The sequence below is a fragment of the Hyla sarda genome, chromosome 3, assembly GCF_029499605.1.
Source record: "Hyla sarda isolate aHylSar1 chromosome 3, aHylSar1.hap1, whole genome shotgun sequence".
NCBI classification, from domain to species: Eukaryota; Metazoa; Chordata; class Amphibia; order Anura; family Hylidae; genus Hyla; species Hyla sarda.
In genome coordinates, this window is record NC_079191.1 from 23,892,234 (window position 1) to 23,915,106 (window position 22,873).

Here is a 22,873-nt window from a genome sequence, read left to right on the forward strand (position 1 = left end):
AGACAGGTGACATCAGAGAGCACTTAGACAGAAAAGAACAACCTTAACTTCAGAAGCTCATAAGTACTGAAAGGATTAAGATTTTTTAATAGAAGTAATTTACAAATCTGTTTAACTTTCTGGAGCCAGTTGATATATATGTATATATAAAAAAGTTTTTGCCTGGAATACCCCTTTAACTCTTGAGCCTGCTCCATACAACCTTCCAAGCATTATGAAGTAAAAGTGCCATAAAGTGCCATAAAGCAAAAGTTACCCATAAATGGCACTTTTATCGATCAGAATGTATGGCTTTTCTTGTATATTGTAAGTATTAAATAATCTCTTCTTTTAATTCTTTACAGGTATGAATAAAGAAAACTCATGTTTTAAATATTTGTACATTGCTACAGATAGAACCAAGGATTTCACTGCTCAGTGCAACATTACTAATTCCATTAATGACACTGTTTTAAGTAACATTATGTCACTGAAATATTTGGAAGGTAAGACATGTGTATTATTCAGATTTACTATAGTGACATGGTTTTTAAGACGGTAACAGTGGTGCTGTAGTGTTGATCCAGGCAAAAAACGTTCTATGAGGAAGAAGCCAATTTTTCTCGTAGGGAATAAATCCCTGGGCCAATGACCCTTCTCCAGAGTTTAGTAACTACCGTAACCTAATATATTTTTATGGGCGACTAAAAATTTATTTTCAGCTACTAAAAACTGGGTGACAACCATTGGGATGTGTGTATTTGAATCGATTGGGGGAACAAGATTGATTAACACTACAGTGGTCCCTCAACATACGATGGTAATCCGTTCCAAATGGACCATCGTTTGTTGAAACCATCGCATGTTGAGGGATCCGTGCAATGTAAAGTATAGGACAGTGGTCTACAACCTGCGGACCTCCAGATGTTGCAAAACTACAACACCCAGCATGCCCGGACAGCCAACGGCTGTCCGGGCATGCTGGGTGTTGTAGTTTTGCAACATCTGGAGGTCTGCAGGTTGTAGACCACTGATAGACGAAGTTGTACTCACCTATCCCCGCCGCTCCGGACTGTCACCGCTGTCCGGGATGTCGCCATCCATCGGTGTTGCCGCGTCCCCAAGGTGTCCCCGATGCTCCGGCAAGGCCTCTGCTACCCCGGCATCTGCGCTCTCCGTCGCCGCCATCACGTCGCTGCGCACGCCGCTCCTATTGGATGACGGGACGGCGTGCGCAGCGACGTGATGACGTCGATGGAGAGCGCCGATGATGCAGAGGATCCTGAAGAGGACGCGCCGGAGCCCCGAGGACAGGTGAGTGACCATCAACGGAGCTCACGGGGCACCGTAAACTGCTATCCGGTGGCAGCTGTGGATAGCCGTTTATGCGATGGCCCCGACATACAAAAGCATCGTATGTTGATGCTGCTGTCAACATGTGATGGCCTCTGAGAGGATATCGCATGTTGAAATTACCATATGTCAGCGCCATCGTAGGTCGAGGGGTCACTGTATTCTTAAATGGGCACTATCAGATACAAAAACTATTGATATGTTGTAAAGCATGTATAACCAATAGGTTTTGTAATTGCTTTTATTAGAAAATTTTCAGTATTTCATCCTGAAAAAGCCAGTCACACAACTGCCCCCCCCTGCCTGCTTGGACACATACTAGTCCTGCTGTGTCCATGCGTCATCACCTATGTCATGGACACACTTCCTTGATTGACAGCTGTGAGCGCAGGGCTCAGAGCTGGAGGAAAAATCCTCCCACTGTCAGCTTGTGTCCGGCTACTGTCAGTGAGGACAAGCTGGGAGTTGTGGTTTTGCTAATGCTAGGGGAGATGTGAGCAGACCGCAAACTGAGGGAGGGGGCGGAGACCTGCACAGTGAGGCCACGCCCCCTCCCTTTGAGAGGAATTCAGACTAGTGAGCTAAATTAAAAGTGTAATAAAAAAAAAATAAAGGGGCTAGACACATAAAAATTAGATGTACATGGTCAGGATTAGGTACTGAGTGATATATTAAAAAATATATATATTTTTGTTGGATCTGACGGGTACGCTTTAATTCTTTTGTAGCTCCACAGTGCAGGAATCCTGCGGGAAGCATAGGTTCTAAATATCAAGTTTTATGTAAGGATGAGGATTCAACATTAACAGGAACGAAAACTCTCATCTGTCAACAAAGTGGAAGTGAAACCAAATGGGAATCGGTAGCAAGTGAATCAAATTGTGTGTCTGCTGTTCTGGTCAACTTTCAGAATACACTGAGCGTAAGTTACCCAACATTCTTACTACTTATTTTCCACCACATGTGAAGCCTTCAGGAAATGCATGGTGATGGGGGGGGGGGGGGGGATGGCCCATAAGACCCTTCTTTAAAGGGGTACTCCCGTGGAAAACTTTTTTTTTTAAATCAACTGGTGCCGGAAAGTTAAACAGATATGTAAATTCCTTGTATTAAAAAATCTTAATCCTTCCAGTACTTATTAGCTGCTGAATACTACAGAGGAAATAATTTTCTTTTTGGAACACAGAGCTCTCTGCTGACCTCACGAGCACAGTGCTCTCTGCTGACACCTCTGTCCATTTTAAGAACTGTCCAGAGTAGAAGAAAATCCCCATAGCAAACATATGCTGCTCTGGACAGTTCTTAAAATGGACAGAGATGTCAGCAGAGAGCACTGTGCTCGTGATGTCAGCAGACAGCTCTGTGTTCCAAAAAGAAAAGTATTTCCTCTGTAATATTCAGCAGCTAATAAGTACTGGAAGGATTGAGATTTTTTAATAGAAGTAATTTACAAATCTGTTTAACTTTCCGGAGCCAGTTGATATATATAAAAAAAAGTTTTGGCCCGAATACCCCTTTAATTATTTATTTTTTTATGTCACTGTGTATTTACTGTGCTCATTGGTTTGTCGCTGGATCTTGATAGGGTTTGGGACTTTTTAGGAAGTCCCTCCTGTCCGGTCTAGAGGGAAGCGTGTGGCCATCAGGTTCTGCACGCCTCTGTAACCCTGGCTCCATATATCAGTGTAGCACCATCTGTAAGGGCGGGCTCAAATAGAGTAGCTTTGAGTAGAGTCGTTTTGTGGTGGTCTCCCTCCTCGGTTGCCTGATCTTCAGTGACACCACCTTACACAAGAGCATCAGCACACCCCTAAATCCAGCCATCAGTTTCTGTGTAACTACGTCTTATTTCATACAATTGTAATAAAATGTTACCTGTTTATCTGTTTCCTCAGACTTTGACAAGCCCCACATCTCAAGCAGCAGTTCAAGATGTCCTTGTGAACTTAACTTCCACAGTAACTGCCAACCAAGAGATCGTAACAAAACCTAATAATCTAGAAGCCGTGGTTAAGATATTAGGGCAGGCGGAAAATGTTCTTGTCACAGTGGAGAAGCCGGTGATGGAGGTAAGACTTTACCATACGCGACACTTTATGGTTGTCTACACTGCAACCGTGTTGTACGTATACAACAAAGAGCCAATAAACATGTACAAGGCATTTCCAAAGTTTTCAGACCCATAACCTTTTTTTTTTACATTTTGTTATTTTGCAGCCTTGTGCTAAGATAACATGTTTCCTTCCATCACTCTGCATTCAATACCCCAAAATTAGAATGTGATTATACAATTTTAGAAATGTTTGCAAATTTATTCAAATTACTAAAATTTCGGACATAAGTAATTCCTCTTCACCATCTTTCCCCACCTTGATCGGAGTCACCTGCGGTAAATTCAGCTGATTGGACAAGACACAACCCTGTCCATATAAGGTCTCACAGCTGACAATGTATAACTAAGTCATGAGGTGGAAAGAACTGCTGATGTAGATTTTATCAATGCTCTTGTAACTATCTTACTCCCGGCCAAATCCGTATACAGAATTTATATACCGAAGTATACCAAAGTAAATCAAACAGAGCCATTGTCAGTTTCAAATGCTTCAAAGTTCTGCGTGCTCTTCTTCTGAGCTTTATTTCAAACCGTTCACCCTTATATCACCTTAATTAACATAAGTTCCCACCCTCACTAGTGGGATGTTCTTAGTCTTAGCATATCATATGAGGTATAGTCCTTTGTTAAACTTCAGGGGCCTTCAAGTCCTCTTGCGTGCTAGCCAGCAATTTCCTCTGTTCGATGGTGGGGGCGAGACGGGAGAGAGCAGATGGGGGAGGGGTGAGCAAGTAACAGAGAAGCATGGAGTCCCCATCCCAAATGGGCATTTTAGGTATATATAAGTAAATCCATATACATCCATTACAATCCCCCCTTGAAATGACCATTTTACCTTTACCTAACTTCCATCATCCTAACTCATCTGCCCCAAGGTGTTTTCTCGAACGCTTCGCTGTACTTTAGATGACCCATGGCTTGTCCATGGACCCCCTTAGCCTCAGACTTTACACATATGGAGTCAGATGCTGTCCTTTTTGTCACTGGCGTTATAGATGGCATTGAAGCTCTGTAATGGGGTATAGGCTTCATCTGTAATCTCGAAGTCCACATTCGTCATCACTGGCGTGGCATTCTCGACGGTCGTCTCACACTTATACCCATATACATCCCTTACACTACCTGTAGAGCTTGCAGTGCAACTGTCACCTCCGAGAAGGTATTTTCACTTACTTTGCTTGTGCCCTAACTGATGGTGTCTGCACCTTTGGACCATGTACAGAGGTGGCACTGAAAAGGGGCCTCCAACTGCTGACTGCTTTAAGGTCCCAGCCTCGATACTTTGGAAATGGCCTCTCAGCTAGTCTTATCCTAGGAGGAACCTTCCCCAGTAACATGATGACCACTGATAGACAGAGAAAGGGACAGTAGTAACACCAATGAGGTAAAACCTTGTACGGAAACTTCTAGTATCTTCTGGATAGTGTAAATACTTTGGTTTTATAGCGAACGGACAATACTACATATTAAAGGGGTACTCCGCTGCTCAGCGTTTGGAACAAACTGTTCTGAACGCTAGAGCCAGGGCCAGGAACTCGGAACGTCATAGCCCCACCCCCTCATGATGACAAGCTCCGCCCCCTCAATGCAAGCCCCATAGACTTTCATTAAGGGGCGGGGCTTGACACAAGGAGGGGGCGGGGCTATGACGTCACAAGCTCCTGGCACTGGCTCCAGCATTAGGAACCGTTTGTTCCAAACGCTGAGTAGCGGAGTACCCATTTAAATGCTACACAAATGCAATAAACACAATGGCTACCTTTACAGTTCACTACAATAAGGTGCAACTTTCTAATGCCTTGCCTCTCAGTCCTGTGTCTCAAATCCTTCTTATAAGTCACATAGGCCCGGATTTATAGATTTATCAGTCTATTGGACTTTGCTAAAGAATAGATTCACCTGAGCTAAACCCTCTCTTTCCAGGGGCCCAGAGGAAGTGCTTTTATGGTATATACACCCTATGTACATCCTTGTTTTTACCGTATTATATGCCGGTACAATTACTTTAACATTCCGACCTCTTTTTTTCCTTTCAGAATTTCCTTCAGACGGTCAACATCGTCGTGGCAAATACAACAACCTGGCAACAGGTTGAAAATAAGACTGCTGCAAGTTCGAATCTTCTCCAATCTGTAGAAAGGTTTACAGAAAAGCTTGTGATCACAGGACCAGTGGAAATAAAAAATAACACCAATATTCAATTGACCGGCAACATTATAAGTAACTTGACAAATGATTACAATGCAAATTTTGACTTCAACCAAGCAAACAACTTGACTGGAAACGTCTTGATTAATAAAACAACCCTAAGTACCTTTCCATCAAACACCACTGTGGTAAGCGTTGCCTATGCTACATTGAAGGATATTTTAGGCAGCACCAATGATACGTCCTCTAAAGAAGGGGTCATCAATGGTCTCGTCATGACGACAACAGTGAAGGGCTATACCAACATCTCTATTGCGATGGACTTCAAAAAGAATAACCAGTCGTTGAATAAAACAACGTGTGTGTTTTGGAATTTCAACATAACGGACTGGGACAGTACCGGCTGCCAGCCTCAGTTCAACAATGACAGCACAATGGTATCATGTGCCTGTAGTCACCTGACCTCATTCTCTGTTCTCATGTCCACCGACATCCCTCTTAATCCAGAAATAGAAAAAATATTGACGTATATTACATATTTTGGGTTGGGCATCTCAATTTTGAGTCTGGTCATCTGCATCATAATAGAGGCTACAATTTGGAAATCTGTAACCAAAAATAAGACCTCTTACATGCGTCATCTCTGCATCATGAACATCGCCGTGACGCTCCTGATGGCCGACATCTGGTTTATCATTGGTGGAGCTATGAGTGACTCTAAAAAGGCAGATGCTTGTGTGGCAGCAACTTTTTTCACGCACGTCTTTTACCTCTGCACCTTTTTCTGGATGTTAACCATGGGGCTCATCCTCTTTTATCGTCTTATGTGTGTGTTCCATGACTTAAGCAAGACGGTCATGATGGGAATCTCCTTCTTCTTGGGTTACGGATGTCCTATTATTATTTCGGTGATAACAGTAGCAGTCACCCAACCAAGAAAAATATACACTTCAGACCAGGCATGCTGGCTCAGAGTGACAGAGAGCAGAGCGTTTCTTGCTTTTGTTGTTCCAGCACTGACTATTTTACTAGTGAATTTTATTACGTTGTTTGTGGTGATCATAAAAGTCCTCAGACCTTCTGTAGGTGACCGGCCAAAAAAAGAGGAGAAGAGTTCCCTAAATCATATTGCAAAATGTATATTGATCCTGACTCCACTTCTCGGACTCACCTGGGGCCTTGGAATAGGAACACTTTTCAGCAACAACGAAGTGGTGCATGGGATCTTTTCAGCACTGAATGCACTTCAGGTATGGAGGAGGCTTCTACAAAATTTTTCCCGTAATGTCTTTTTTTATTTTTTATTATATGATCTGCTGAGTTAAAGGGGTACCTCAGGAAACTAAACCTATAGCCCATCCTTTTTCTCACACCAACCTATTTAATCGTCTACACATCATTTATTAGCTATATAGAGCAGTTTCCCCTTTTTCAGTTGTCACTTACATGCAGGAAGTGAGGAAAAGACATCATCCAGACATTTACCGTGTCTCTTCTCCAAATCCCTCTCTTAAAGCAGCCCCCACCCTCCTGAGAGACAAAGACCACATGTTTCCTGTGGTTTCTGCCCTGCACTGGGGAGTTATGCTCCTGTTAGTGCTGAGAGCTGGGAGTTGTGTGCAGCCTCAGTCAATCACACACTGTATCCCTCTGCTCACAAAGCAGAAGGGTGGGGGTGCTCTCAGAAAGTAGCTGGCTGGCAGTAAGAGCAGAGCTGCAATGATTGCTCGGACTTGTAGTATCATGCTGCAGGGGGAGGGAAAGATGGCAAAGAATATCAAGCAGCCAGAGAAGACAACAGGGGCCACAGGAGCCATGCATATCAGGCAGAATCAATTACAGGGAATACATCCAGGTAGTATGGTGGCTTTGCACCTTAATATATATATATATTTATATATATATATATATATATATATATATATATATATACACTTCCCTGATGCACCCCTGTAAGTGATCTACCAGGGGTTTGGAGAAAAGTGCATGTGACATACAGAGGGCGCCACTGCACATTTCTTGCATGTCCTTTTTCCATGACGCCTGTTCATTGTTTTTTCTCAGGACCTGCACATGGGAAGTGAATTGGGCTATAATTGCCATTCATTGTTTTGTTCAGAAAAAAGCTACAAACTTGTTGTTTATACTGTTGTTGTCTGTTGTTTATACTGTTGTTGTTTGTTGTTTATACTGTTGTTGTCTGTTTCTTTTATTGTCTTGTTACAAATCTCTATAATCAGCTTTTTTTGTCTTTTTAGGGATTGTCTATTCTTCTGTTTGGATGTTTGTTGGACAAAAAGGTAATGTTACGATACTTCTACAGTGATTCCTAAACAAAATTGTATACATGAAAGTAGTTTTTATATCACAGATAAAAATATTTTATCTATTGTTATGATGTATTTTGTAGGTTCTGGAAGTGAAGTTTTATGATTTTGAGTATTTGCTTCTATTTACCAGTACTTGGCAATCTGTATGCTGTTATTTATGGCTCTTTGAATATTAGCCATACATAGCCCTTCCAGCTTTTGACAGGAACAGCCACTACAAATTTGACTGTACCTGGTACTGCAGCTAAGGTTATGTGCGGACCACCATTGAGCTCTGCTAAAGGGAGTTACCCCGCTTAACCGTTTCTGCTCAACTCCTCTCAAATAATGGACACCCGACAGACCCCATTGAAGTCTAATTTGATCTGTCAGGACCCACTGGAATCAGTTGTTCAAAGGGTCAGTTTAGCCAGTTTGGTGCCGGACTGACCCTGAATGGGACGGAGCACAACGTTGGTGTGAACTTAGCCTAAGACATTCACCTGAGCTGCAGCACCATGCATAGCTACACATGCAATATGGATGATGCCGTAATGGTCACTGAAGAGGCATCTCTTTCAGCTGAGGAAAGGCCATTAATATTATTGCAGTACATCAAAAAGTGCTGCATAAAATAAAAAAAAGTAACCATTTCTCTTTTTGTCAAAAAATTAGGTACGGGATGCATTATTGAGCCGATTTTCAGTCTCCAGATGGTCTTCCCAACAGACAAAGGTATGCAAACTTTTAGCTTTAGCCTGGTAGCCTAAGGAAATGTTCACACGAAGGTAAATGTGCGAAATGTCCACCCAGAAAACATGGGCGGACATTACGCACACATTTGCATGTTTCGCCAGTGTAAGGACCGCTTGTAAATGTGTTTTCTTTATAGACACATTAGACATTTCTCAACGGATCCAATGAAGATCTAGGGCCTCATGTACTATAGAGTGTTGTGGAAATTTAGGTGAAAAAAAACCATGGGGAACTACATTTTAAGTTATATATTATGTTTTCCCATGTAATTTCCCTGTTTTTTCACTCTGTTTATCATTTTCAACTATTTTTCCCTACAGTGGGCATGGTTTTCAATTCTATCACAATCCAAATGATTTATGAAATTGGTTTCTCTGAGGTTAACCCATTCAGGACATCGGGCGTACAGGTACGCCCTTGTGTCCTGGTACTTAAGGACAAAGGATGTACCTGTATACCCTGAATCCTTAACCGGGTTCGAAGCGAGCACAGAAGCTGTTGGCTACTAGCAGTTGGCTAGCAGTAGCGAGACAGTCAGTGCTAATGACTGGCAGCGACGATCTTGCTGCTACGGATCATTTAACCCTTTAGACGCCGTGATCAATGCCGATCATGTCGTCTAAAGTGAAAATGAAAGTTGCGCGAGGTGATGTTGAGGGTTTCATGAGCTAAAATACCTGCCTCCTGCTGCCGATCACCGATCCAATGATGTTGCTTGGTTAAAGGAGAAGTCTCATGCCCAAAAACTTATCCCCTATCTTCAGGATTGGGAATAGGTTTTAGATACTCAAAACAATAAATAAAAATTCATCATATAAATAGAAAATAAGGGGAAACAAAGTACATAAGGCCCCTAATGTCCATTTTTTCCCTATGGTGATAGCATAACCCGGTATATATCGAGGTTACATGTCATGGTTTTGTTTCTCTACTTTGTTGTGATTACAAAAGAAATGCTGGAAAACTACTATAATTTTTCAATGATCTTTACAAAAATTGCAAAAAAAACCTGCTAAAACTGTTACGTGTGGCTTCCCTTTAGGGTATGTCAGGTAGTTATCATAGGATAAGGGTAGAAAAGGTCTCAGCAATTGCAGCCCCTTCTCTGATTTATATTGTAGGATTCACAGTGAAGTTTGGTTTCAATAATTTGTCATTGTTTGTTCTTATTACAGTCAACCAATCTCAGTTCTTCAGATCCTGTGTTTCCGAAAGGAGGTATCAATTTATTTGGCAGAAAAGGTCAGTATAAACAGCAGAAATAGATATCTGCCTACCGTTTTGTATATACAGCTCCTGTATAATCTTACATATCTCCATGGCTACAGATCCTGCATTCATACTCCTATCAATGGATACACATTGGGGCTGTAGATAGGGATGTAGCTAGAAATTACTGACTTCTAAATGACCAGAACATTTGCTACATGTAAAAGTAAAGGTGAGGTGACATTGGAGTACAGCTCCTAGAATGGGCTGATGATTGATCATCAGACCACTGTGTTACCATCCTGTGCCATACACATCCATCAGAAGTACTGTTTACTGTGACCTTATATGTGCCCCTAGAGATTTGTTAGATATGTTGCCATATGTGCCCAAACAAGACCTTAACCAGACCCCTAAACTAATTCAGACCTCAGACAGACCCCTGAATAAATTCAGAACCCAGATTAGACCACTAAGTAAACTGAGGCCCCAGACCAGACCTCTAGAAATGCAAACCTCAGATTAATGCCCTGAATATATTCAGACCTCAGACCAGACCCCTGAATAAATTCAGACCCCAGACCAGATACTTAAAAAATCAGACCTCAGACCAGACCCATGAATAAATTAGACTCCAGACAAGACCCCTTAATAAATTCAGAACCCAGATTAGACCACTAAGTAAATTGAGGCCCCAGACCAGACCTCTAGAATTTAAAACCTCAGATTAATGCCCTGAATATATTAAAAAATACAAATCAGAAGCGCTCCCTGTGGAGGATCACACGTGCTAATGCCGGACAAAGACGGGGATACAGATGGTCTCTTACCCGCTCCGGTTGTGTACCGACATACACAACAATGGTTAGCATGTGTGGAAGCAAAGATTATTGTGTTTGTCTGCAGCCTTCCCATAAAAGCTTGTATGATCCAGTGAACTTCGTAAAGAGTAGGGATTCTCAGGCGCTGACAGGAACAAAGAGGCTTCAGGTAGGTAGGTTCAGGTATAAAAAGCTTTATTCAGCCAAGATGCAATGCGTTTCACTGCCAAGCGCAGCTTGTGCAGTGAACCGCGTTGCATCTTGGCTGAATAAAGCTTTTATACCTGAACCTATCTACCTGTCATTCAGCCACTATACCTGAACCTACCTACTCTGTTATTCAGCCACTGCCTAATCCACTCAACAATATGGGAGTCCAAGCTCAATGACTGCAGTTTATTGATAAGTCTTCTATATGGGACAGTGTCAAAAGCCTTACCAAAATCTAGATATGTGATGTCTACTGCCCCTCGGCCATCTATTATTTTGGTCACCCAGTCAAAAAAATCAATAAGATTTGTTTGACATTATCTCCTTGAAGTAAACCCATGTTGTTTTTTTCATCTTGCAATCCATGGGATTTTAGATGTTCCACAATCCTATCCTTTAGTAGGGTTTCCATTAGTTTCCCCATTATTGATGTCAGACTTACTGGTCTATAGTTGCTTGATTCCTCCCTACTACCTTTCTTGTGAATAGGCACAACATTTGCTAATTTCCAATCTTCCGGGACGACTCCTGCTACCAGTGATTGGTTAAATAAATCTGTTAACGGTTTTGCTAGCTCACCACTAAGCTCTTTTAATAATTTTGGGTGTATCCCATCAGGCCCCTGTGATTTATTTGTCTTCACTTTAGACAGCAAACGCAGAACCTCTTCCTCTGTAAAGACACATGCATCAAACGATTCATTAGTCTTCCTCAGTAATGGTCCTTTTCCTTCTTTTTCTTTTTTAAAAACTGAACAGAAGTATTCATTAAGGCAGTCGGCTAGCCCCTTATTCTCTTTTACATACCTTCCATCCTTTGTTTTTAATTTAGTTATTCCTTGTTTTAATTTCCTTTTTTCATTTATATATCTGAAGAATGTCTTATCCCCTTTTTTCACAGACTGAGCTAGTTTTTCTTCTGCCTGCGCTTTAGAAGTTCTTAAAACTTGCTTGGCCTCTTTCTACTTTATCTTGTAGATTTCCCTCTCTTCATTGCTCTGGGTTGTTTTATAATTACTAAATGCTAGCTTTTAGTTTTTTATGATTTTGGCCACTTCTGCTGAGTACCACAGTGGTCTGTTCCATTTGCTGCTTTTACTGAAAAGTCTAATGCAGTTTTGTGTTGCCTTCAATAATGCATCTTTTTAAGTAGTCCTATTTCTCCTGGACTTCATGTAATCCGCTCCAGTCCTCAGACCCGACCTCTGAATAAAATCAGACCCCAGACCAGACCTCTAAACAAATTCAATCCTCAGACCAGACCCCTGAATAAATGTAGGCCCCAAACCAGACCTCTCAATAAATTTAGACCTCAGAACAAATGACTAAATTTAGACCCCTAAATAAATTCAGGGGTCTGTTTGTTTGTTTTTTCTTTTTTGGATGTGCTGCTTCTATTTGGTCTTTAATTAGGTCATATAGCTAGATATGAGATGGAGGTAGGTTAGATATGAGGTAGGTAAGTAGGTAGATAGATACATAGATGATAATAGATAGATAGATAGATAGATATGAGGTAAATTGTTATTTGATAGGCAGATGATGGATAGATAGATAGATATATATGAGATATATATGAGATAGATAGATATATAGATAGATAGATAGATAGATAGAAAGATATGAGATAGATAGATAGATAGATAGATATACAGCAACAGAAGAATGCAGCAGCACACTGCCAGCACAAGGATATAGGTGAAACATGAATATGCAGTTAAAACATGGAGAGCTATACAGCTATGGTGTAATAGATGCAAATGTGAAACTATGAGATAATGAGGCACTTAGCTCGCAAATTTGTCTCCTCCGGCGGTCAAATAGCTTGGACCGTCCCACCGCGATAAGGTGGCCTCCTTGGGACGGACCCTACACTGTGAATATGCCTCTGTGTGAACAGTTCAGTAAGCATGGCAGGGTCTGGAACATCCAAGACACCTTATATACACACCTGATATAGGTGGGTGGGGTGCAAGGCCAACATGGAGGTAGCCACTCCCCCGTATGTGCAATACAGACAAAGAATAAGTCAGCCAGCACTTTAGTTGATACCAAACTATTATATGGACCTGGCCTATATCTAGCCTAGTAGCGTGCACCTGTAGGCCAGGTCCATATAATAGTTTGGTATCAACTAAAGTGCTGGCTGACTTATTCTTTGTCTGTATTGCACATACGGGGGAGGGGCTACCTCCATGTTGGCCTTGCACCCCACCCACCTCTATCAGGTGTGTATATAAGGTGTCTTGGATGTTCCAGATCCTGCCATGCTTACTGAACTGTTCACACAGAGGCATATACACAGTGTAGGGTCCGTCCCAATGAGGCTGCCTTATCGCGGTGGGACGGTCCAAGCTATTTGACCGCCGGCGGAGACAAATTTGCGAGCTAAGTGCCTCACTATCTCATAGTTTCACATTTGCATCTATTACACCATAGCTGTATAGCTCTCCATGTTTTATCTGCATATTCATGTTTCACCTATATGCTTGTGCTGGCAGTGTGCTGCTGCATTCTTCTGTTGCTGTATATCTAGCCTAGTAGCGTGCACCTGTAGGCCAGGTCCATATAATAGTTTGGTGTCAACTAAAGTGCTGGCTGACTTATTCTTTGTCTAGATAGATAGATAGATATGAGATAGATGGATAGATATGAGATAGATTGATAGATATGAGATAGATAAATAGATAGATAGATATGAGATAGATATGAGATAGATAGATATGAGATAGATAGATAGATATGAGATAGATAGATAGATAGATAAATAGGAGATAGATAGATATGAGATAGATAGATAGATATGAGATAGATAGATATGAGATAGATAGATAGATAGATATGAGATAGATATATATGAGATAGATAGATAGATAGATAGATATTAGATAGATACATATGAGATAGATAGATAGATAGATATGAGATAGATAGATAGATAGATAGGAGATAGATAGAAATGAGATAGACAGATAGATATGAGATAGATAGATATGAGATAGATAGATAGATATGAGATAGATAGATATATATGAGATAGATAGATATTAGATAGATAGATAGAGATAGATAGATATGATATAGATAGATAGATATGAGATAGATAGGTATGAGATAGATAGATAGATATGAGATAGATATATATGAGATAGATGGATAGATAGAGATAGATAGATATGAGATAGATAGATAGATATGATAAAGATAGATAGATAGATATGAGATAGATAAATATGAGATAGATAGTAGAGATGAGCGAACTTACAGTAAATTCGATTCGTCAGGAACTTCTCGGCTCGGCAGTTGATGACTTTTCCTGCATAAATTAGTTCAGCTTTCAGGTGCTCCCGTGGGCTGGAAAAGGTGGATACAGTCCTAGGAGACTCTTTCCTAGGACTGTATCCACCTTTTCCAGCCCACCGGAGCACCGGAAAGCTGAACTAATTTACGCAGGATATGCCATCAACTGTCGAGCCGAGAAGTTCGTGACAAATCGAATTTACTGTAAGTTCGCTCATCTCTAATAGATAGATATGAGATAGATATAACTAATTATGTCTTTATCTTCTCATAGGTGTTTACAACATTTCTAATGCCCAAACCAGCTCATCCAGTGAGATGTCGAACTCTTACTCCCTGCTCAACTGATCGCGGTGCATGGCAGAATATATTCACATTGCAGAACTTTTCCGTCATCGTTCTGTCTGTTCAGTCTACTGTATGCACTTTATTCCGTATCAGCCAAGCCTGTCACTCCTAGTGCATTGTATCCAGGCTCACTATGGCCCAGAGGCCGGAGCTATTTTTTCCACGCATTTACTGTAATGATGAACTTGTGAGACTACAGTACCTTACCGCGGCATCCGCTTCTGCTCGTAGTTGTCCATTTTATCCCACTGTGGAGAACGGCACCATGTGGAATTCCGTTTCTAAATATGTATGCAATGGACTGATGATATTACTGTAAATACTATTGTTCAGATGTTAAGGACACATTGGCATCACAACCTCCTATGTTTACAAAGATGTAGCGGCATCATTGGTGAGGCTCAGGACTCAGTGGGAATGCAACCCAAGGCATAGTGATATCAGTGCACAAACGCATGGTGACATCATTGGTTATGAATGCAGACCCCAGAATTCAGAGTATAATGAGATCAGTGAGAAGCCTATCAATGTACAGGGTTATACCGACATTACTAAGCCGCCTAAAACGAGACTTCATGGAAATACAACCCCATAATTCACAGCAGCACTGTTAGATCACTGAGAGGACATCCTCTAGTGAACAAAGCCATCTGCATCCTCTAGTGAACAAAGCCGTCTGCATCCTCTAGTGAACAAAGCCGTCTGCATCCTCTAGTGAACAAATTCGTCTGCATCCTCTAGTGAACAAAGTCGCAATGAATGTAAAAACACAATATTGTCAAAGAGTATCATCCAATTTAAGTAACCACTGGAACTACAAGGAAATACAAGGGTAAAACCACCAATGGGGACTACAAATGAATAAAGAACTGCTGACATCATTGGGATACAGCATATCCATTCAAATGGAACCAATCACTTGGATACAGTTGACAAATTCACATGGAACCAAAGACATCACAGGGAGTTTAGTCAGTTATTACATCGTGTCAATGGGAATAAAACCAAGTAATACAGGAGGAACCAGCGACATCACTAACAATTTAGGAGGAACCTATGACATCATTGACGACGCACCTTGTCAATGGATACGGAACCGGTGACATCACTGAGGACGCACTATTTCTATTTTTATGTAACCAATGACGTTGCTAAGAATGCTGCCTATCCTATCCCTAGAAAACAAGTCATTACAAATACTGGGATCATTGAGGTCCCCGAAGCATCTCGCTAAAGTGTCACTAAATCTAAATAGTCCATGTAAAAGTTAAGAGGCAAAGAGCTGCAGACACCATTGAATAGCTGTTAGGGTATAACGGGAAGTTCCACCTTTTCTGGAGATGATGGTGGTTGCTAAACCTATAAAATCGTCTTTTTATTTCTGAGCAAAGGGTCATGGAGGCGGGGTTTATCTGCTCAAGTGCCAAAGCCTGGAATGCCTTCTCACTTAGCCTCACCTCCCGGCCCCTCCTTGAATGGTGTAAAGAGCACTGTACATCATATAAGGGTGGGCTGGGAGGTGAGGGCAAGTGAGTAACTGGCTGTGGCACTTGAGCAGCTCAGCCCTGCCTCCTTGACACTTAGCTGAAGAAAAAAAAAAAGGCAATTTCATGAGTTTATGCAACCACCATCATCTCCAGGAGGTATACACTTTGTTTCTATACCAGTTTTTAGTAACCAGGTGCCTCCAGCTATTTCAAAACTACAACTCACAACATGCCTTCGGCTGTCCGGGCATGCTTGGAGCTGTATTTTTGCAACAGCTGGAGGCACCCTGGTTGGGAAACACTGGTCTAACTGATTAAAGGGGTACTCCGGTGGAATTTTTTATTTTTAATCAACTGGTGCCAGAAAGTTAAACAGATTTGTAAATTACTTCCATGAAAAAATCTTAATCGTTCCAGTACTTATTAGCTGCTGAATACTACAGCGGAAATTCTTTTCTTTTTGGAACACAGAGCTCTCTACTGACATCATAAGCACAGTGCTCTCTGCTGACATCATGAGCACAGTGCTCTCTGCTGACATCTCTGTCCATTTTAAGAACTGTCCAGAGTAGGAGAAAATCCCCATAAAAAACATATGCTGCTTTGGACAGTTTCTAAAACGGACAGAGATGTCAGCAGAGAGCACTGTGCTCGTGATGTCAGCAGAGAGCTCTGTGTTCCAAAAAGAAAATAATTATTAATTATAAATAATTATTAATTATAAATATTCAGCAGCTAATAAGTACTGGAAGGATTAAGATTTTTTTAATAGAAGTGATTTACAAATCTGTTTAACTTTCTGGCACCAGTTGATAAAAAAATTTTTTTTTTTTAAAGTTGTCCACCGGAGTACCCCTTTAATATAGTACATTTTGTACAACATTGATCTGTATAAGCAATCAAATGATTGCTCATACAAGTCCTTTAGGCTAAGTTTCCACCATTGATCAGTGTCTGCAGCTCTTATCTGCAAAACAGAGCTGACAGGTGCCCTTTATGTTTAGGGTACAATTACGGTTGTGGCGTTATGTTTTCGGATACTGCGCTATTTAGGCATTAGATGGTCATAGTATATAGGCGCTGTATTAATTAGGAAGTTTAATCCGGACATACAGCATCTCCTCGCGTGGGGGTTGTGCACAGGGCATTTTCAGCAGACGTTCATGATACTCTACAGCAGTGTTTCCCAACCAGGGTGCCTCCAGCTGTTGCAAAACTACAACACCCAGCATGCCCGGACAGCCGAAGGCTGTCCGGGCATGCTGGGAGTTGTAGTTTTGCAAGTCCTGGGCCATGCAGGCTTTGTATATCAGTGCCAAGATGCCACATGTAAATTAAGCCGCAATAAAGCTCTATTTACTGTATAGGATAATGTTACTTTTATTGTACCATAAAACACACAACATAGATAATATGTATACACTGTTTTCTTTTATGGTCACTCTTTCTTTAACTTATTTATTTCATGTATGTTCAATGCAATGATCGTCACTGTCTACAGTCTCTTGTAATGTAAGACAGCAGTTTGCACTCTGATTCCCCTGTTGCGAGACTACAATTCCCAGCCTGACCAGGGAACAACAGATTTCTACAGAGGGGCCTCCAAGTGCATTTGGGGTCAACCACAGAGATCGCAACATGATTACAGTGCGCATTTAAAGGGGTTATCCAGAAAAAAATTGGCTCCAGAAAGTTAAACAGATTTGTAAATTACTACTATTAAAAAATCTTAATCCTTTCAGTACTTACGAGCTTCTGAAGTTAAGGTTGTTCTTTTCTGTCTAAGTTTAGAAGCAAATCCCCATAGCAAACCTCTTCTAAACTGGGCGTTTCCTGAGACACGTGTCATCAGAGAGCACTTAAACAGAAAAGAACTACCTTAACTTCAGAAGCTCATAAGTACTGAAAGGATTAAGATTTTTTTAATAGAAGTAATTTACAAATCTGTTTAACTTTCTGGAGCCAGTTGATATCTATAAAAAGAAAAGAAAAGTTTTTTCCTAGAATACCCCTTTAAGGTGGTTTAGGGGTTAGTAATAGTATTCCTGTCATATTCCTGGTGGTCTAGAGTGGCTTAGCAGGTTGCGGTGATGAAGGAGTTAAAGGGGTACTCCTGTGGAAACTTTTCTTTTTTTTTTTTTTTAAATCAACTGGTGCCAGAAAGTTAAACAGATTTGTAAATCACTTCTATTAAAAAATCTTAATCCTTACAGTACTTTTTAGGGGCTGTATACTAAAGAGAAATCCAAAAAAGAAATGCATTTCCTCTGATGTCATGACCCCAGTGCTCTCTGCTGACCTCTGCTGTCCATTTTAGGAACTGTCCAGAGCAGGAAAAAAATCCAATATAATAGCAAATATATGCTGCTCTGGACAGTTCCTAAAATGGACAGCAGAGGTCAGCAGAGAGCACTGTGGTCATGACATCAGAGGAAATGCATTTCTTTTTTGGATTTCTCTTTAGTATACAGCCCCTAAAAAGTACTGGAAGGATTAAGATTTTTTAATAGAAGTGATTTACAAATCTGTTTAACTTTCCGGCACCAGTTGATTTAAAAAATAAAGTTTTCCACGGGAGTACCCCTTTAAGGTGGTTTAGGGGTTAGTAATAGTATTCCTGTCATACTCCTGGTGGTCTAGAGTGGCATAGCAGGTTACGGCGATGAAAGAGTTAATATTGTATGCCTTGCCAACCAGTTAACCCTCGCTGGGGTGGGTAGCCAGAGGGTAGAGGTGATGTTGTGTGCATTGGCACTTACTCACCACAGTCACTCAGCCAGGCAGTCTGCATCCTGCCTAGTGAATGTTAAAGGGGTACTCCGGTGAAAAACACTTTATTTTTTATTTATTTTTTAAATCAACTGGTGCCAGAAAGTTAAACAGATTTGTAAATGACTTCTATTAAAAAATCTTTACCCTTCCAGTACTTTTTAGCAGCTGTATGCTACAGAGGAAATTATTTTCTTTTTGAATTTCTTTTTTGTCTTGTCCACAGTGCTCTCTGCTGACACCTGATGCCCATATCAGGAACTGTCCAGAGCAGGAAAAAATCCCCATTGCAAACCCATGCTGCTCTGGACAGTTCCTGACACAAACAGAGGTGTCAGCAGAGAGCACTGTGGACAAGACAAAAAAGAATTAAAAAAGAAAAGAATTTCCTCTGTTGCATACAGCCGCTAAAAGGTACTGGAAGGCTAAAGATTTGTTTTTACAGAAGTCATTTACAAATCTGTTCAACTTTCTGGCACCAGTTCATTCAAAAAAAGAAAAAATATTTTCCACCGGAGTACCCCTTTAACTTTCTGTGGTCTTTCATGCTTTTCTTCTGCATTTGATGCAAACTGCCTGCTCTGTTGTCTTTATCTCAACGTCCTGCCTGGTATACTTACTGTGACAGACTTCCTGTACCTGTGTACAGGACACTCCAGCTGGGAATTCAGCCATTTCTTTCTCCCTCCCACTGTGGAAAGTGTAATGGGAGGAAGATGGAGTTGGCTGAATTCCCGACTGCACACAGAAATAGGAAGTCACGACCACACCCCCTCGTGATGTCACGTCACACCCCCTCCCGGGGGTCCCATGGCTATATAGCATGCGGCTCCCACCTGTTTCTTGTCCGGAAGCGCTGGAGGGTCTGGGTCGCGACCACGGGAACGGAAGTCCGTAAAATCATGACTCCGCCCCCGTGTGACATCACGCCCCGTCCCCTCAATGCAAGTCTATGGGAGGGGGCGTGACGGCCGTCACGCCCCCTCCCATAGACTTGCATTGAGGGGACGGGGCGTGATGTCACACGGGGGCGGAGTCATGATGTCACGGACTTCCGTTCCCCTGGTCGGGACCCAGACCCTCCAGCGCTTCCTGAAACAGGTGGGTGCCGCATGCTATATTGCGGGGTCCCCCCCGGGATCAGACATCTTATCCCCTATCCTTTGGATAGTGGATAAGATGTCTAGGGGTGGAGTATCCCTTTAAGGCCCCTATGACACTGTATTTTGCAGGTGACAGATGCACTTTCATGTTGTCTACTATAATTACACTATATGGTGGTTATTATAATGTTTAGGATGGTGAAGCAGTATAAAAGAACTGATAATCTACAAAAGGCCATAGCTCCAAAACCCCTGCTTCTCATCACATCGCTATAGATGTAGTGCATAAGGGTTTATATTCCCTGAGATGTAGTAGCGCCACCTACTGATGGCAAAATGTGAGCATTTTTTTCAAATGTTGGCATACCGAGTACTAGGAAACCCCCTGAGAGCACCCCTTATGTCATGCTGGGAGTTGTAGTGTCACAACAGGCGGAGATGGTTGTAAACCACTGATGTAATATAATATTTAACCTAATGTAATTTCTACCATTTGTTTCCCACAAAATGTCTATAAAAATGAAGAATGTAATAAAAAAACACAGCGCCCGGGGCATTCAGTAAAGAAGCAGATTATCATAGTGTATTATTACTTATGGGGACAGGTTTGTATTATGTATTTATTATTATAAGAATACTGTTCACACTGTGCAAACAAGACGCCACTTTTCCTCATTCACTTCTATTGGAGGGCGAGTGGTGCAGCCGATTTGGGGCTGCTCTAGTCTAGCACTGGCCTTTTAGGTGTTAAAGGGGTTATCCAGGAAAAAACTTTTATTTATATATCAACTGGCTCCAGAAAGTTAAACAGATTTGTAAATTACTTCTATTTAAAAAATCTTAATCCTTTCAGTACTTATGAGCTGATGAAGTTGAGTTGTTCTTTTCTGTCTAAGTGCTCTCTGATGACATGTGTCTCGGGAGCTGTCCAGAGTAGAAGCAAATCCCCATAGGAACTGCACAGAGTAGAAGAGGTTTGATATGGGAATTTGCTTTCTACTCTGGACAGCTCCCGAGACACGTGTCATCAGAGAGAACTTAGACAGAAAAGAACAACGCAACTTCAGCAGCTGATAATTATTGGAAGGATTAGGATTTTTTAATAGAAGTCATTTACAAATCTGTTTTACTTTCTGGAACCAGTTGATCTAAAAAAATAAAAAATAAAAAATAAAAAAAATAAGTTTTTTCCTGGATAACCCCTTTAATTAAACTTGGTGCGAAAAGAATAAGCTTTTTGTTTTTTTTTTTGCTCCCAGGAACAGCGCCACTCTTGTGTCCTGTATCTGGTATTGCATCTACGCCCATTCATTTGAACACCATAGCTACGATACCAGATCCAGGCTAGACAAGAGTAGCACAGTTTCTGTGAAAATAATAATATATATATATATATATATATATATATATATATACATTAGAGATGAGCGAATTTACCGTAAATTCGATTCGTCACGAACTTCTCGGCTCGGCAGTTGATGACTTATCCTGCATAAATTAGTTCAGTTTTCAGGTGCTCCCGTGGGCTGGAAAAGGTGGATACAGTCTTAGGAGACTCTTTCCTAGGACTGTATCCACCTTTTCCAGCCCACCGGAGCACCTGAAAACTGAACTAATTTATGCAGGAAAAGTCATTAACTGCCGAGCCGAGAAGTTTGTGACGAATCGAATTTACTGTAAATTCGCTCATCTCTAATATACATATATATATATATATATATATATATACTGTATACATACTCTATATATATATATATATATATATATATATATATATATTTGAGAGAGAAAAATATTATTTAAATTTTTTTTAATCTCATACAACCACTTAATAAATATAATGGGCATTGATAAGAATGGGGCATATACACTTAATAAATATATTGTTTTTCTATACTACACAGTCAGATTCCACCATATAAACACTGTAGCTTGTCACATTGAAGAGGTTGTAGGATTTGGGGGCCCCCGGCAATCAGCAGTAATCTGTGCAGGAATGGAGAAGCAAGTGTTTAGTTTCCCTACAGCACAACCGCAGGCAAAAAAAGGTATTACACCGTAATCAACACACTGCTTGTGTAATGCATAGATATGCCCGGTCCTCCAGTGCAAGACTATTTGTTAACCCACCACCCAACCAGTGTGCCTCCAGCTGTTGCAAAACTTCAACTCCCAGTGGCTGTCCGGGCATGCTGGGAGTTGTAGTTTTGTAGCAGCTAGTGGAACCCTGCTTGGGAAACAGTGCTCTAATAGTTGAGGGTCCCGACAAAGACACAATGCCTTTAATGTGTTCAGCGTATTGTATGGGAAATGTATCATTAACTATTTGCATAATATGTGTTTTTCATAAACAGCAATAAATCAAAAATGCATAGAATTCTGTTTTGTTTGTATATATACAGTAGAGTGACATCATACGTACATGTGACATATATACCGCATCATCTCCACCAATATTTTTCTGAATATTGAACATACAGTAGAAAATATCTGTGTGAGATACTTCAAGAAATAGACCACTCTGAGGCAGAATTTCCGCGCAGAATCCGGCGGAAAAATTCAGCTCGGAAATTCCGTTGCAGCGGAATCCCATTTTCAATGGGATTCTGGTGGTTGCACCGTGCATATGGTGGAATTTTCGCAGTGGAAACATCTGCCGTGGGAGTTCAGAGTCCGGCCTCCGCAGAAAGAATTGACATGTGTATTCTTTCTGCGGAATAAGCTTAGAAATGCATTGCCGTCTATGGAGACAGCCCTTTTCAGAGTGGTCCTAGCGGTGGCATGTTCTGCCGACACCTGCAAAAAATTTCCCGGATGCACATTCCGCAAAAAATCCGCTGTGTAAACATACCCTTAGGGTGTATTCACACTACAGAATTTCTCTGAAGTGGGATGGAAAATGTAGCTGTGAAAATTTAAAATTCCCGACTCCACCGAAACAATTAACTCTTTTGGAGGAATCCATTCGG

General features: G+C 41.2%; 1 protein-coding gene across 5 annotated transcripts in view; it reads left to right on the forward strand.

Annotated features, from left to right (window-relative positions):
• The window catches only part of ADGRF5 (adhesion G protein-coupled receptor F5), a 216,851-nt gene extending 200,465 nt beyond the window's left edge, over positions 1 to 16,386 (forward strand). For all 5 annotated transcript variants that reach the window (XM_056563877.1, XM_056563878.1, XM_056563879.1 and 2 more), the window contains 8 exons: positions 345 to 485; positions 2,061 to 2,254; positions 3,228 to 3,401; positions 5,482 to 6,843; positions 7,852 to 7,893; positions 8,578 to 8,637; positions 9,834 to 9,900; positions 14,472 to 16,386. In XM_056563877.1, coding sequence (XP_056419852.1) covers positions 345 to 485; positions 2,061 to 2,254; positions 3,228 to 3,401; positions 5,482 to 6,843; positions 7,852 to 7,893; positions 8,578 to 8,637; positions 9,834 to 9,900; positions 14,472 to 14,545 — 2,114 coding nt within the window. In that variant the 3' untranslated portion in view covers positions 14,546 to 16,386. The remainder of the gene's footprint in view (positions 1 to 344; positions 486 to 2,060; positions 2,255 to 3,227; positions 3,402 to 5,481; positions 6,844 to 7,851; positions 7,894 to 8,577; positions 8,638 to 9,833; positions 9,901 to 14,471) is intronic.
• The last annotated feature ends 6,487 nt before the right edge of the window (positions 16,387 to 22,873 follow it).